The following is a 13960-nucleotide window of genomic DNA, read 5'->3' as shown; positions in this document are numbered from 1 at the left end:
ACTTGGTTGAGTGTAATATATATAGTTATATTAGTATGTTTCTTAGAACTCTAAAATTATAGTTGAGAACATAATGACTCCACCGAAAGATAAAATTATTCAACAAACTCACATACTCTTTTACAACATTAATACTTTGCAGTGAGAAGTTTGTTCTCACCACTCCCACCCCCTGCCATTTCTCTTTTTACGTAATTATGGAAACTGCATGATATATCAATTTTCAAAAGATGAACAGTAACCCTTATAATTATTAAGTTGCTGTAAGATTCTAAGCAATTACAGTGAGAACAGACTAATAGGAGGTGCTGAGGACATCTTTTTTCCTAGTATTTCTGTTTTTTAACATTTTGTTGAAATATAATTCAAGATGCTACTGATAAAGGAGCAATTTTACTCTTAAATCTAGGTATCTTCAAAGAACAGTAAAACATCCAACTTTACTACAGGATCCTGATTTAAGGCAGTTCTTGGAAAGTTCAGAGGTATTATTTCTGTATTAAATTTTTATCTATAAATGTTCTCTTTATTTGTCATTGTAATACTTTACATGACTACATATAAATAATTGGAGCAATAGGTGGAATAAAACAATGGTTTTTTTTTTGTTTGTTTTTTGTTTAGTGCTTTAATTTTCTTGCTAAATTAGTAGCAAAATATCTTTGCTTTGATACTTATAAGATGGTTAGTCCCTTTCTTGAACACTTAAAACAAGATTTAAGGGGATGGTTTATAAGTACTCTGAATGCTCTAAGTTGTTCCTCAGGCATCATGTTGAAATAAGTTTATTCAAACTTGGTTTTAAAGAAAGAGAACGTTGAATGTGTATTTGCTTGTCTACATTCTGATATCCTTTTTAAGGTTTTGAAGTGCAAATTTGTGACTTGAAAGCCTAAATTATAACCATGATGCTCTTTATATTTGAAATGTTTGGTATATTTTGGGCTTCTAAGAACAATTTGAGTTGTAGTTTGAGTTTTTTTTTTTTTTCTTTAATTTACTTGAGTTGCACAATGTTTTAAAAACTCAAAATCATGCAATGCTAACTGAGTATAAGGAGATTTTTCTCAAGACTTTCTTTTTCCTTATAAACAGTTTATTTATGTTAGCAAACAGGTGGCCATTGTAAGGGTACCTGGCAATTTCTTAATATATTTTGACAAATAGGGTGTTTGTTCCATCTAAATGTAAACGTGCAGAAGAAAAGCAAATGGAAAGTCTATTTTTTAAGTTTTCCTTTGAGAATGTACAAGTACTATATTTGAGAAATTAGATCTCACTATTGAAATGTATGAGAGTGAAGAAAATACAACCTCCTTTTTAAAAATTTTGTGTGTGTGGCGGGGAGAGAAGGGGGATCACTTTTGTGCCCAGTTAAACCTCCAGGCTTTTAACCGGTTTGTTTGCCCTTATTTGTCATTCAATTCCAGCTGCCTAGAGCAGTTAATACACAGGCTCTGAGTGGAGCAGGAATATTGAGGATGGTGAACAAGGCTGCCGACGCTGTCAACAAAATGACAATCAAGATGAATGAATCGGATGCAGTAAGAGCTGATTTTTCGACTTGAATAATGAGATGAATTAATGAGCCCAACAATTGCATTTTAAAGCTGTACAAGTGGAAAATAGGATATTAATTTGCTTATTGAGTTCAGTTCTCAGCCACATCAGTTGGCCACCATGGTTATACATGGTTAATTTGTTGCTTTAAAACAGGGAATGTAGCTTGCTATTGGTAACCTAATTTACAATGGTTTGTTCTTTCTAAATTAGCTCCATTTTTCATTTTTTTCTTAGTGGTTTGAAGAAAAGCAGCAGCAATTTGAGAATCTGGATCAGCAACTTAGGAAACTTCATGCCAGTGTTGAAGCCTTGGTCTGTCATAGAAAAGGTTTGTTTGCCTTGTTACTTATGTAGTTAGCACCGTAAAACTAATTAAAATATTTTATTGAAATTTTATGTAAATATTGTGAAGTTATTGCGGAAGAGAGAAAACAGTCATTTAAGAGAATGTTTTCTATTTCAACTTTATTATTTAAAGTTTTTGTTCTATTTTGATCTAATATCTAGCAGTAGAAAAATAATGAGCGTATAAAACTATTTGTTAACTGGTACAGATGTGAGCTAACAAAAGAACAAAGAAAAACTATATTTGAGTTTTGGATTAAAACTTGGTCACTTGATTAACTCTTCGTTAAGTAAAGTTACAGTTAAATGGATGAAGTTGTCTTATCAATTAGCAATTTATTATAATAAAAATACTTGAGATTTGAAAATTGCTTTTTGAAAATTTTTTGGAAAAAAAATTTTCCAAAAGTATTTGTTTTGTGCCTCTATTTTCTGTAAAATCCTTTGAAGTATTTTCTTTATTTTTGAACCACAATATTTGGTTTTTCTAAATTATAGAAAATTTGAATTGTAATATTTTAATCCACAGTGAAATTATAGTTTTTTGATTTATTTTTAAAGAATCCAGCGATTTAAGTATCAATTGTCCATAATGTTTAATAAGTAAATACTATATAACATTACTAGCAATACATTTTATTAAGATAATTATAGAAACTTACTAATACACTTATTGAAAGTAGTTTATAACAGCTTTTGCCATTTGAATTACGTATCTCTTAGGGAATGGGCTTTATGGCTCTTTTGGAGAACTTTGCATAACATAGAGCAACAGAGCAATTTCCAGGCAATGTAATTGTTAGTTGTGGATAGTATTCAGCTTGTAAACATCTTTTCTTAATATCTGAATTGATCACATTATAAATCTTTTTAGAAATTCTAATATTTTACTGAGCATTGTTGTACAACAAAGGAAAAAGACAATAAAATTTATGTTAATTGTATATATAATTTTACCTTTGTTCTGTTAGCTAAATAATATTCTCATTAAAAATTACAGACATTATTTTCAATGACAAATATTTAAAGGCCAGAAATGTATAAATCAGTTGTGAGTATTGCCAGTGCTTCTCATGTTAAAAATAAATTTCACTTTTCGGAATGAACAGAGAAACAGTGAACACTGTGGGAAAATAAAGAAGAGTCAGATTTTTATATTAAATGATTTAAACATAGTTCATCCGCTTGGAAAATAAGCAGTGATTTGTCTTAGTTTTCGGTAGATCTCCGAGCACTTGGCATTTATGCCTGAGGCATTTTAATGTCTAATTGTTCCATGTTAATTAATTTAAAATATTATTTGAGCAACTTGTGAATAGGTAAAATTTAGAAAAAAGTTGAAAAATCAATACAATATTTTTAGATTTTACTAATGAACACTAAAAGTACAAACATTTTTTATTTCAGAACTTTCAGCCAACACAGCTGCCTTTGCTAAAAGTGCTGCCATGTTAGGTAATTCTGAGGATCATACTGCTTTATCTAGAGCTTTGTCTCAGCTTGCAGAGGTTGAGGAGAAGATAGACCAGTTACATCAAGAACAAGCTTTTGCTGACTTTTATATGTTCTCAGAACTACTTAGTGACTACATTCGTCTTATTGCTGCAGTGAAAGTAAGCCCTTTCTTACATTCTTCTCACTTTTCTCATGTGCTTTAAAAAGTATTTTGTTTCCTATTAGTTATGTATTTGTCTAAATTCCTCATATACTAGCACAAATAAAATGGCTTCAAGATAAGTATCCATAACTTAATACTTTCCTCCCTATGACTTGCACAGTACAATAGACAGAATTAATGTTTTTAACAGGTCTAAGGAATGATAGATAAGATAGAAAACATTACACATTTACTTATGTGTTTGCTTATACAAGTTTGTAACTAACTGATAGCATTCATTTGCTCATTCTAGCACTAACCGAGACTACTCACTGGACATTATTATCATTAGTAAAGCTGACTGTAATGAGTGGGATAAAACCAGAAAGGATCATTGCAGTGAATATGTTTAATTGGGACTTTATCATGAATTTGGATGTAATGAGACTTTCTGTTTGTATACTCAAATGTGTAGTCCCCATGTGTTTATAGATGAGATGGGACTCTATTAGATCATAAATTGTGTTATTGAATGGTAATACTTAAATATAATAGTCCAATTTCTGAATAGTTGAGAAAGTAATCCAGTTAATAAAAACTAGTATTCTACAGATATCTCCAGTATTCAGACAGTTAAACTGAACTGAACACTACTCCATGTATCATGTTTCAGAAGAGACTTTAAGATCTTTGAATTATTATTATAGATATTAGTTATGGGGTTTGGGGGGTACTGGGTATTTACGTTTTACCTTTAATTTAAACATCTAGAAAGTTAGTGAGAACTTGCTTCTTTCTTTCTTTTTTTTTTTTTTTTTTTTTTTTTTTTTTTTTTTTTGAGACGGAGTTTCGCTCTTGTTACCCAGGCTGGAGTGCAATGGCACGATCTCGGCTCACCGCAACCTCCGCCTCCTGGGTTCAGGCAATTCTCCTGCCTCAGCCTCCTGAGTAGCTGGGATTACAGGCACGTGCCACCATGCCCAGCTAGTTTTATTGTATTTTTAGTAGAGACGGGGTTTCACCATGTTGACCAGGATGGTCTCGATCTTTCGGCCTCGTGATCCACCCGCCTCGGCCTCCCAAAGTGCTGGGATTACAGGCTTGAGCCACCGCGCCCGGCGAACTTGCTTCTTTCTTATGCAAAATTTTTTCAGCTAAGGTCTGTGATCAAGTTAGTACTCATCTGCAATGAGCATATTTATTGATGGTTCTGTTCTCAAGCTACTAGTGACATTTATTACTAGAGCATTCTTAGCAATTCGGAATGGTGCTTTTACTTATTTTATAAAATTGCCAATTTTACTTGTATTTATTGTTCTAAATGTTATTCCTTATGCTGTTGGTAATTAATTTTTCAATATTTAGAATGTTAATGTAGATAGCAGTTGTCAGAGTATACTTCATTATATACAGGCAGCTTGTGATATATGGAGATCTAGTTTACAGACTTGTTCCACCTACTCTCACTTCTTACCAGAGCTCCCAATATCGTGAGAACTGTTATAAAAAAGTGTGACACTTCCAAAAAACCTGTGGCTCAAAAAAGGGAGGTTGGGCAGTGTCTGTAAGAGTACATACCTGGTAATAAGAGCTAGCCTGGAACGAGACCCCCTGGCAGTGATGGCCTGCCTGTATAATGGATACTGATCCCTCAGAAACAGCTTTCCTCATATCCTAAGTCTTTTTGCTATATTATTATATTTCATTAAATTATAGTTATATTAATGTTTTCCAAAATATTTTCTATAGAACACTGGCACCAAAAGATGGATTACAGTTAGCTAAGTTTGGGAAGTTACGTATGTATACAGTATCCCTGTTTGCGAGATTCAGAATGCGTTTTAAAAGCTCAGAACTAGCTAGGAATGAAAAGAAAAGAAATTTTAATCCAGAGGCTTCTAAGTTCATATCAACGAGAATTATTTTCCACTAAATATCTATTTACATACATGGCACACATTTGGGGAAATACTGAATTAATGATTCATTGACTGAAAGAGTTAAAGAGCTGTGGTCAAGTTGCCTTTAGGTAAATTAAGCTCTTTAAGATTGGTTTCTACTGAAATTTAGCTTAGATCAACTGCACAAAGTAATCGAGATATATGGAAGGAGGTGACAGGTAATTTTTATGGTTTTTATTTTTGTCTTATTCTCTGTTTTAAACTAATTTATTTGTATTTGAAAAAATAATGCATGTATATGACAGTTTTAATAGCCCAGCAAGGTTAATTTCCCTGCATAACTAAGACCTATAGTCTCTGACCTCTGTCATAAACTATTAGATTCTTGTGTGTCTTTACAGAATTAGCTGTACATGTACCTAAAACTAATTATCTCCCTCTTTCTGTTTATTCCTTCCATCCCCTTTCTCTCTCTCCCTTCCTTTGTCAAAAAGGAATACACTGTGTGTACTGTTCTTTGTCTGCCTTTTCACCCACTCCACTTATTAGGGCAGTCTCCCTATCAACATACGTAGATGTCTTTTTAATGGTTGTATAGCATTCCATCATATAACGTTTAGATGTTCCTTGAATTATAGTCTAGTCTTTAAAAAAATCAAGTATTTTGATAACTCTTTGGTCATAAAGATTCTGTACGTAGAATTGCTGACCAAAGGTTATAAGCATTTTAAATTTCAGTATTGCCAAATTACTGTTCAAAGAGATTTTACTTTGTGCCCTAACCAGTACGTATTTCTTTTTACTACCACCCAAGAATGAAGGGTTTTTTTTTTTTTTTTAATAAGTTGTCATTTACTTAGTGTGAATCAAGGCATCTTTAGAAATGATAAACCATTTACATTTCTTTTTCTGTGAATGAGCTGTTCAAGAACTTTGCCCTATTTTTGTTTGCTTATTATCTAATAGCTGCTTAATATTAATTAACCTTTAGTTTCATCCCTATTGAGAGTACTTTTTTTTTTGAGACGGAGTTTCGCTCTTGTTACCCAGGCTGGAGTGCAATGGCGCGATCTCGGCTCACCGCAACCTCCGCCTCCTGGGTTCAGGCAATTCTCCTGCCTCAGCCTCCTGAGTAGCTGGGATTACAGACACACGCCATCATGCCCAGCTAATTTTTTGTATTTTTACTAGAGACGGGGTTTCACCATGACGACCAGGATGGTCTCGAACTCTCGACCTCGTGATCCACCCGCCTCGGCCTCCCAAAGTGCTGGGATTACAGGCTTGAGCCACTGCGCCCGGCATTCGAGAGTACTTTTCTGATGATAATTCTGCAAGTTAGGAGTACTTTGGGGATTAATATAGAGCCATTGTTGAGAGCAGAGAACATCAGAAATTAGAACACAAAAGAAAAAGCTAAATTGTACCCATTTCAAAATATTGCCTAAGTCTGGCTTTGTTTCAGGAAACTCCTGTTTTACTCTTTTGTACACTACATGGCCTCTGCAATTTAGAACTACAGATTTTGGCTGTATCCCTATAAGCATTGTCATGTATTGGGCTTCTGTGAACCACTAAAGTAGGGTCAGAGCTTGAGGGCAATGGTTCTTAATGTTTTTAGCACTAAAACTCTTTATAAGTAATTTTTGTAGGGGATTCCAATTTATAAAACATATTAAAAAATTTTTTTGGGCTGGGTGCGGTGGCTCAAGCCTGTAATCCCAGCACTTTGGGAGGCCGAGGCGGGTGGATCACGAGGTCAACAGATCGAGACCCTCCTGGTCAACATGGTGAAACCCTGTCTCTACTAAAAATACAAAAAATTAGCTGGGCATGGTGGCGCGTACCTATAATCCCAGCTACTCAGGAGGCTGAGGCCGGAGAATTGCCTGAACCCAGGAGGCGGAGGTTGCGGTGAGCCGAGATCGCGCCATTGCACTCCAGCCTGGGTAACAAGAGTGAAACTCCATCTCAAAAAAAAAAAAAAATTTTTTTTTTTTTTTTTTTATTGCATTTTATTTTATTGCATTTTAGGTTTTGGGGTACATGTGATGAACATGCAAGATTGTTGCATAGGTACACACATGGCAGTGTGGTTTGCTGCCTTCCGTCCCCTCACCTGTATCTGTCATTTCTCCCCATGCTATCTCTTCCCACTTCCCCACCCCCCGCCCCTCCCCCATTTCCCCCCAACGGACCCCAGTGTGTAGTGCTCCCCTCCCTGTGTCCTTGTGTTCTCATTGTTCAGCACCCGCCTATGAGTGAGAATATACGGTGTTTGATTTTCTGCTCTTGTGTCAGTTTGCTGAGAATGATGGTTTCCAGGTTCATCCATGTCCCTACAAAGGACGTGAACTCATCCTTTTTGATGGCTGCGTAATATTCCATGGTGTATATGTACCACATTTTCCCTATCCAGTCTATCATCGTTGGGCAGTTGGGTTGGTTCCAGGTCTTTGCTATTGTAAACAGTGCTGCAATGAACATTCGTGTGCACGTGTCCTTGTAGTAGAATGATTTATAATCCTTTGGATATATACCCAGTAATGGGATTGCTGGGTCAAATGGGATTTCTATTTTTAGGTCCTTGAGGAATCGCCACACTGTCTTCCACAATGGCTGAACTAATTTACATTCCCACCAACAGTGTAGAAGTGTTCCTATTTCTCCACATCCTCTCCAGCATCTGTTGTTTCCCGAATTTTTAATGATCGCCATTCTAACTGGTGTGAGATGGTATCTCAATGTGGTTTTGATTTGCATTTCTCTGATGACCAGTGATGATGAGCATTTTTTCATATGTTTGTTGGCCTCCTGTATGTCTTCTTTTGTAAAGTACCTGTTCATGTCCTTTGCCCATTTTTGAATGGGCTTGTTTGTTTTTTTCTTGTAGATCTGCTTTAGTTCTTTGTAAATTCTGGATATCAGCCCCTTGGGTTCCCCAAAGGGTTTAAATGCTTTACTGTTTGCCTATAAATACTCAGCACCTCTTCAGAACCGTGAAGCTGGGCAGCATATTTTCGGATTAACTGAATTAGAATATGGTAACAATTAAAATTGTAGCATCAAATTTCCTGATGGGCCAAGAAAACTGTTAGACATCTGCAATCTTACGTAACCTAGACCAGCTTGCATACAAATGTATGCCATAAATTGGCAGGGGAATGGAGGTCCTACATGGATGATCAGTGTAAACTTATCCCTCTTCTAATGATTCTACTAGAGTAGATTAGTATCCTGGCATACAAGGGGAAGCATTGCTACAATTTAATTGATTTAATTAATTGTTAGAAGTTTGACTATGGTGCTGGTTCTTTTTTTCTTTTCTTTTCTATTATTTTGTTAACAAAGGTAAAAAAACGAGGAAAAAGTTAATTTGTATATTTAAGATTTTTTTTTTCCTGAAATAACCTGACTTTAGTATTCTTACCTTTATCATAGCTCCTGCATTTGTACCACAATAAACATGTCCTGGTTTTGGAATACTATGAGATAATAAACTGGACAGGAACCAAATTAGTTTAGATTTAGCATATCAATAAAAAAGCCAGTTGATATACATTAAGAATGTAAGCAAATATTGAATTAAAGGGCATGTTCTTTAGCTTTTTCTCTGTATTGATACATATTTTAAGGAATTAAATTGTTATTGAACAGAGAAATTCAGAAATGAACAGATATGGCCCTGTTCCCTTAAAGCAAGACTAGGCCTAAAATCTTAAATTACTTTTTGATTGGTTGTGTGTATGGGTGTGGGTGTGTGTGTGGCGGGGGGGTGTGTGTGTGTGCGTGTGTGTGTGTCAGAGGTGAGAGGGATTGTTTGTCTTAAATCAAGCCTGTTCCAATATGCAGCCCAGGACAGCTTTGAATGCAGCCCAACACAAATTCATAAACTTTATTAAAATGTCATGAGATTGTGTGTGTGTGTGTGTGTGTGTGTGTGTGTGTGTGTATATATATATATATATATATAATTTCTTTTTTTTTTTTTAAGCTCATCACCTGTTGTTAGTATATTTTATGTTTGATCCAAGACAATTGTTCTTCCATTGTGGCCCAGGGAAGCCAAAGGATTGAATACTGCTGTTTTAAATGATAGTTGCTTTTTCTCAATTTGTTTGTATTAGATGTGTTACTTTTGGATTTTAGCTTAAATTAATTTGACTAAAGCAAAGTTAATTTATAATAAGGGATGTTTTAGGAAAAAAATGTGGTCTTTTAAATACAAGAAAAGGAGACAAAGGGGACGTAAGATTTACTTACTAATAAAAGGAGAAATTATCTGAGATAAATTAAATATAGCAAAGTGGATTTAAATACCCATAGATAAGGTGCTTTGACTTCCCAGTTTGCCCTGGATATCTGTTGTCCTGGTTAATTTAAAATGTTCACGACCTGTAAGAATTCTTTTGGAAAAATAGGAAAAATACTTTGGTTTCTGGCTGATTGGATTTTTTAATGTCATCACATTTTTAAAAATTGTCATAAGAGATAAATGCTGTTGAATTAGACATTTTTTCCAAAATACTAAGCTATCCTTTGTACTTTTAATAGAAAGCTGAACAGTTTATAACTACATTTACATGTGTATGTTATTTAGAAGTAATCCACAATAGCTGTACTTACTGATTATTAAGCATACACTAGGTTAAGTCACTATGCAATAATATACTCGTCATGTTATTTCTAATCCATAAATGTAGACATCACTTCCCACCTCTTATATTTGGGAGCATTATAGCTTGGAGAAGTTCAGTGAATTTAACCATGGTCATACAGTGATAAAACTAATAGTAGAACCAAATTCGATTTTCTCCAAAGCCTGCTTTTAAAAAAATATGCTATCTGCATATTTTTCTCTTCAGCAGATCCCTATAGGAACATGTAGTTTTTACTGCTTCATGGTTCAAAAACAATAAATTGGGTGAATCAGGAAGCACTAAACCAGAGTTATTTTAATTTATTTGGAATAAATTAAAATAACTCTGGTTTAGTGCTTCCTGATTCACCCAATTTATTGTTTATTTCGTGAATGTTTGATTAGTAATTACTGAAATAAATGTAATATTTCTCATCAAGCCAGAAAGGGGATTCTTAATGGGTTCTCCCATCCTATCTGTGATGTTTTTTCATGAGACTACTAGTTACTCTAATTTGTCCATATTTCGTTTCTTTTCTCTATTCACTTGCTCTTGCTCTGCCAGACTCCTTGAGAAAAGTCATGGATTTGGTTGACTTATTGTATTAGGATCTTTTTGTCTATTTCTTCTTTAGTTCTGTAGTGTATGCATAATATATATAGTCATCTTTTTATCTTTTGCCCTTTTCGTCTTGTGTAAGACTGTCTTTTTTTCATTTTGATATATTTTACTTTTTGATTGCTTTTCCTTTTATTTGCTATGGTAATTTTTTCTACCGCATATCTTATGAATGTTTCCCATTTTGTCTTTTCAGTTTCAGACATGTTTCTAACACTTACTATGCTTCTACTATTATTTAGCAGGAAAATTTCCAGTGTAGATACTAGCATTTTCCTATTAAAGACATCTTTCTTCAAAGCATAAAACTCTTGTTAGAAATCTTATTAAACCACATTTAAAGCGTAAAGGCTAGTGATGAAATGGATTTTGAATGTAGTTTTTTATTCTGAGTGTTCATGTTTCATCCAGTGACACGGTTTTTTGTTTCAAGCAATTGAATATGGAAATTATTTTCTTTGATATTGGCATGCTTATTTTCAGTATCTTAGAGTAGCACTTAAATACTTGGTTTTATTGCTTTCTGTATTACAACACTTGTAGTGTTATGAAAGTATTATATGTTACTCTTACTTAGTAGCATTATGTCATTCATTTATAGGGTGTTTTTGACCATCGAATGAAGTGCTGGCAGAAATGGGAAGATGCTCAAATTACTTTGCTCAAAAAACGTGAAGCTGAGGCAAAAATAATGATTGCTAACAAACCAGATAAAATACAGCAAGCTAAAAATGAAATAAGAGAGGTGATTACTAAATGCTTTATCTCTTTACTTAAATTTTTCATGAGTCATTCATATATACATAATTTTTCATACTTTTTTTCTAAACCATTCAACATGTGGCTATTTTTGCATATGTTTATGAACTGTGTTAGAATTACTTTAAAATTTTGATCATTATTAAAATCTCCAGAGCCCTTTGTTACTACCTCCATGTGATAATGGAATGGATAAAGAAGCATACAGGAAAACACCTAAAATTAACCTTTACATTAATGATTACACCTTATTAGATGGTTAATTTGATTTCAGATAATTATTTTGTGTCTAAAAATGGTTTTAGAGCTAGATTTATGACACATTTAGCTGTCCAGGCAACATTATCCCCCATATATATGTATTATATATGGTATTTTAGTGAATTTGTATAAGTTTATTATAATTTATACACTTTTCTTACCATGCTTCAATAAGGAAATTGAAGAGGTAGGACAACCTTTATATTACTAAAAATAAATGTACCTGCTCTTTGAAGAGTATGTACCAGTCAGTGTTTTGGTTACATAGTGGGAAAAATATCATTTCATTGCTTAAATCTTCAGTTATTTTAGTTGTTCCATTGTTCACTAATCACAACATTTTGTTGTTTCTGTACTGAATTTAATATTTATTGATGGTCTTCAGTACACCATAATTCCACATTTTTTTTTTTAATTCTGGTCACTTTACCATTACAAAAACGTTTTTTAAATGTTTATTATGTAATTTTCCTAATTTAAAGTATTTCCATCAGCACATAAATTTTGGTGAACACATATCCTTGGATTTAACAGTAGTAATATATTCTGAAATAATTACTGATACAAAAAAGTAATTAAGAATATCACACTGATCATTTATTTTGTGGTGAATTTTATGCCCAAAATCTTTCCTCTTATATTTAATTAAGCTTTGGACATTGTAGTTTATTAAGTACAGTATTGAAATATCTTAATATTGGGTATATTTGGCTGCAGAATATTAATGGAAATTAAGCTAATGCGTTTCTGTTAGTCAAAAGTTAAATATTTCTGTTGATGCTAAATTGTGATTTGCCAATGTTGAGCTTTCTCAGGTTTTTGAGTCATTGTGATTAAATAAAGTAAGTGGTCATGACAGTACTGTACTTTTTTTGAGCTAAGCATAAAATATTTGTTTGTTTTTATTAGTGGGAGGCGAAAGTGCAACAAGGGGAAAGAGATTTTGAACAGATCTCTAAAACGATTCGAAAAGAAGTGGGACGATTTGAGGCATGTATAACAATTTTGCATTTTTCTTAACAACATGGTCACATTTTGCTGCAATTTTGTGGTAAAATTAAATTTAGTTTTCTACTAACGGGCTTTTTAAAATGTACTTCAACAGAAAGAACGAGTGAAGGATTTTAAAACTGTTATCATCAAATACTTAGAATCATTAGTACAAACACAACAACAGGTAAGCCATTTTTGTTTGTAACTTAAACTTCTAGAATTTGTTTTTGCTATTTTTTTTTATTTTAAAAAGCTGATTAATGAACTGGGCTTTAAAGTCAAGAATAAGAAATGGAAGACAGAAAGCCAGTGATGGTAAAGGAAAAAAGGATAAATTAATTGGAAACTGTCTTAGGCTCTTTTTGCCTCCGCTAAGCACTGGGGCAGAGATGCAGTTATCCCGATTTTAGGCCATCAGCAACCTCATGGGCAACTTTCCCCTTTCACTGTCTTTCTAGTTTGTTTCCTTGTTGGTCAGACCTGTTTGAGTATATTCTCAATAGTAAGTTCTTCTCCTCCATAACAGATAGAACTTAAATACTTTTTCAGAATTTTAAAAAAATGTACTGTTTTCATTTTTGCTTTGTTTGGGGTAGTTGGTGGTTGAATGCTGCAAGTGGCATCTGTCTCCTTTACCATGAATTTTAATGGTACCTTAAATAAAAAGATAATCGCAGAAAATTTTCCTATATATTTTAATATAAAATTGGAGTAACAGGTCAAGTAATTTAATATCTTGAATAGAAGGATTTTTTTCTTCCCATTTTAAAATATGTGGATCTAGAATGTTGTTTGTGTAAAATATAATAGGTTGTTTTTGAATTAAGCGGTAAGATGTCTTCAAATTGTCTTTAGTTTTTATTTAAACTGTTCATAAAGTTAGATTTTTTAAAATATGAAAATAAGTCAGTAAGCTTATTTTTAAAGGAATTGTTTTAAACATGACTTCAGTTTATGTTTCAGTCTGTTTTCTGGACTACTCAAGGAAGACTGACAGCTAATTCTATCCAATCCTTTTTTTTTTTTCTTGTTCAGTATTTTCTTTTCTTCTTCCTTATATCCCATTTTTCTTGTCTAGCAACAACGTAAAATGTCCATATGCTCTGATTTGGGAAATCTTACCACTTTATGCTGGAAAAGGTCATTGTAGTAGTATTATTTAAGGTAATCTTTAATATATGGTAACACTGTTCTATGTAAAATTTTGCGTAAATCAAAAAATTGTACATTTTAAAAATCCTATGAGCCTCCATCACATCATTGCACTCTAGCCTGAGCAACAA

The 13960-nt window shown here is 33.3% G+C and overlaps 1 protein-coding gene across 1 annotated transcript in view; it reads left to right on the top strand.

Annotated features, from left to right (window-relative positions):
• Positions 1 to 13960, top strand: part of SNX2 (sorting nexin 2) — a 51506-nt gene that overhangs the window by 36532 nt on the left and 1014 nt on the right. The window contains exons 8-14 of the mRNA XM_003920656.4: positions 410 to 485; positions 1431 to 1544; positions 1798 to 1891; positions 3316 to 3521; positions 11266 to 11409; positions 12594 to 12674; positions 12790 to 12861. Of these exons, the coding sequence (XP_003920705.1) occupies positions 410 to 485; positions 1431 to 1544; positions 1798 to 1891; positions 3316 to 3521; positions 11266 to 11409; positions 12594 to 12674; positions 12790 to 12861 (787 nt within the window). The remainder of the gene's footprint in view (positions 1 to 409; positions 486 to 1430; positions 1545 to 1797; positions 1892 to 3315; positions 3522 to 11265; positions 11410 to 12593; positions 12675 to 12789; positions 12862 to 13960) is intronic.

The sequence above is a fragment of the Saimiri boliviensis genome, chromosome 1, assembly GCF_048565385.1.
Source record: "Saimiri boliviensis isolate mSaiBol1 chromosome 1, mSaiBol1.pri, whole genome shotgun sequence".
NCBI lineage: Eukaryota > Metazoa > Chordata > Mammalia > Primates > Cebidae > Saimiri > Saimiri boliviensis.
The sequence above is the reverse complement of the archived record's forward strand: the minus strand, read 5'-3'. Positions and strand labels throughout refer to the sequence as shown.